We start from the raw sequence: 3468 nt of genomic DNA on the forward strand, positions 1-3468 counted from the left end.
GAAAAAGTACTCAAATGTTTTACTTGAGTAAAAGTATCAATTCTGCAATGTAGAAGTACTCTGTTACAAGTAAAAGTCCGGATTTCAAAATATACCAGAGTAAAAGTACCAAAAGTAAAAGTACTAAAATGTTTGAAAATAGATGATCTCCAAGCTCACAATGCGTCGCGATGCTTGTAGATCGGCTATTTTCAAATAGCCTAGATATAAAATAAGGCTAAAGTGGTTAATGCAGATTTTATAATGTAATAAGATGTAGAGATGTAGTGGAGTAGAAGTAAAAGTATAGACAATTGGAAATACTCCAGTAAATTAAAAGTACCTCAAAATTGTACTTTTGTAATTGTGCAGTACTTGAGTAGGTAAATGTACTTAGTTACTTTACACCACTGGCCACAGGTAGCTCAGCTGCTTTGATGATGTCAAGGCTACGGGCAACGGCCGACCATTTTCCTGCTCACAGAATGACATGCTTATCAGCTTACTGTATGTAAATGATAACATGGAGGTACTTTATTGGCCTACTGGCTGTGTGCATAAAAGGTTTGACAGACAGACAGACAGAGATAATAATTGTAAAGTTAATGGTATTCAAATTAAAATTCTAAAAGAGACTGTCACTATAATTCACTGTAATTTGGGTACAATGATTTAAAATCTAAAAAGTAAACATCGTTTGGGAATAGATGCATTCTGTCTTTGAGTATAATGTGAATAATGAAGTAACCCTGAGGTGCAGAATGTATTCATTAATTTATTTTGTATTTTCAGAGCTCCATGATGTTTGACCTGAAGAATGGACTGTCTCTTCATTCTGTCTCCAGAGTCATCTGTGTGTACATGTTCCATCATGCTGTTGTCTTTCTTCTTCTGACAGACTGTACACGAGGTAATTCAATGCTCTGTAACAGGTTTAAAATCGTATTTTATTGTAGCTATATTTAATTTATTACACTGTTCAACAATGGACAATGGAGAGAAGCAACGCTTAGAAATTGCTTTAATACTGTGGATACTTAATGTGGTTAATTATTTTCGAAATATCGCTATTTGATATGGCTAATTATTTTCCTACTGTAGCTAATTGATATGGCATTCCCATGATATGGGTTTTTGGGGGTGTGGCCGAGTCCATCAATGTCTCGGAGGTGCAAACAACACATGGTATCAGCATTGAGTTTGTGAAACAGATCGTATAGTGATATATATTCTGTTCTGGCGCAAAACCATGGTTAAGTATCATAATGCAGGGACCCGCACCATGAAAAATTAAGAGGCGATGTCGACACCAAATAATAGTTTTTTAAGCTCCAAAGTCACAAAAAGGCTAAGCCTGTTAACCCTCCCGGTCACGGAATTCACATTTCATATGATTTCAGCAATCATTATGAAATGTGAATTCCGCGACCGAGATTTACCAGGGTTTACCAGGCTAACAAAAAGGAGCCAAATCTACGCATCATGAAGTGTCTTTGATTGCACCTCCAACTCCCTCACATGATATTGATTCCCTTCCCCTGCTTGCATGCACTAGGGGTGACGTCACTGTAGCTAAAAGCATATTGTTCAGTGATTGATTGTGCATCAACACCTGTACCTGTTTAATTAACACATTCATCTCTTCCCAGGTGAGACTCAGTTAGTCGCTCCACATCAGCCAATAGTGGCAGCACTTGGTGATGACATCATTCTGCCAAGTCATCTGTATCCAAACACTAGTGCTGTTGCAGTGACCCTGGAGTGGAGCAGACAAGACCTCAATCCTAGGGTTGTTTACGCACGACAGGGAAGGCGAGAACTTCTTAATTTAAAAAACCCAGCCTACACTGGAAGAACATCTCTGTTCATAGAGGAACTGCAAAATGGCAACGTTTCCCTGAAACTGTCCAACGTGAAGATCACAGATGAAGGGACTTACAGATGCTTCCTTCCTGCGATGAAGATAGTGTCTTTTGTTGAGCTGGTTGTTGGTAAGAAAAGGTTTGATAATAGCCTGTCTTTTTCCTCTTTTTAATCTTAATCTCTAACAGTATATCTAAAATAACAAGACCAGGGGACCTGGTTCTGCCAGACCCAGAATAAGTACTTTATAAGATCAGAGCACTACGTCACGGCTAAGCCAGACTTCACATGACGTGTCAGCCTGTGTCTATGCCCATGTATGGACGAAAGGGGGACAGACTTTTATGGCTGAGAGTAAAGGGAAAAGGGGGCATGCCCATGTATGGAGAAAACAGGTACAAAGCCTCATGTAGGCCGACCCCTTGGGTCTGGCAACTATATGCCATGTCAGATGCAACTTGCCATGTCACTTTGATTCTGGCACGCACACCTGGTTGGCAGGAATGCCTATTTAAAGTTACCAATGCCTGGATTTCCTCACCATTTGTAATCAGCTAGTTAATGTCACCTTGCATCAGTGATGTCTATCAATATGTGAGAAATTATTGTATTTAAAATAAAATAAAACGTTATTAATTATTAATTATTGATAAACGTTTGCTCATCCAAGTATGATTTTTGTATTTCCAGTGTTTGAACCCAATGTCTTCTTCATTAGGTGCTGTCTCCTCACCTGTCATCATCTTAGTGGGGATCAACAGTGATGCAGTGGTTTTAGGGTGTGAGTCTAAAGGCTGGTATCCACAACCTGAGGTGTCTTGGCTGGACAGTGAAGGAAAGCTCCTTCCTGCTGAACCCTCAGAGACAGTCAGAGGTACTGATGGTCTCTATGCAGTCAGAAGCAACGTTACTGTGAAGAAGACTGACAACAACACCTTCACCTGTAGACTTCAACAACACAACATCAACCAGACCAGAGACACACACATCCATGTTCCTGGTAAACATGTTTGCTAAAGTCCTCATAAGAATACTTTGAATGTTTTAAACAGTGAGTTATAGTTTTATCCTACTATAATTCTACAAAGCTCTGCAGTGCATGGTGTAGTGCGTGGTGAGGCCAAAAACTGTTCTGCCCGGTTCTCCTCAGTCCTCATTGGCTGGAGCAATTGATTTGAATTTGCACACAGACCCCACGGGTATGGACTAGTATGAATAACAGCTGTTGTGTCTTTTATATTTTGTAGGAGATTTCTTCATGGTTCAGTCCAGGTCATCTGTTGTTTATATCATCATAGCTGTTGTCTTCATGTGTTGCTGTCTGGTAGCAGTTGGCTGTGTTTTATGGAGACGTAACAACATCAGTGAGTTATATATGTTTTTCATCTTAAATATTTTTCATATAAAAAGTCAATAATATTACATTACATTAAATGTTTAATTTAATGTAAAGTAATATTATTGTGTTCAAAGTTGTATGTCTGCACCCTTATAATTGTGGGATCGCTAAAGCGATCACACTAATGTTATTGCCACTATTTATTATTATATCTTCCCACCGTTTTTTGACGGCTAACTAGTCCTTCATACTTTTAGCTACAAACTCCATTCCAACTCTACAACGTT

The 3468-nt window shown here is 38.9% G+C and overlaps 1 protein-coding gene across 1 annotated transcript; it reads left to right on the forward strand.

The window, feature by feature from the left end:
* Positions 1-780: 780 nt before the first annotated feature.
* On the forward strand, positions 781-2859 carry LOC308101359 (butyrophilin subfamily 1 member A1-like; the record flags this gene model as incomplete). The annotated part of the gene is made up of 3 exons (XM_080450784.1): positions 781-889; positions 1629-1970; positions 2561-2859. The coding sequence occupies 3 exons, from the start codon at positions 781-783 to the stop codon at positions 2857-2859; spliced, it is 750 nt and encodes a 249-aa protein (XP_080306910.1).
* Positions 2860-3468: the final 609 nt, after the last annotated feature.

The sequence above is a fragment of the Gymnoscopelus braueri genome (genome assembly GCF_963280865.1).
Source record: "Gymnoscopelus braueri genome assembly, chromosome: 15".
Lineage (NCBI taxonomy): Eukaryota > Metazoa > Chordata > Actinopteri > Myctophiformes > Myctophidae > Gymnoscopelus > Gymnoscopelus braueri.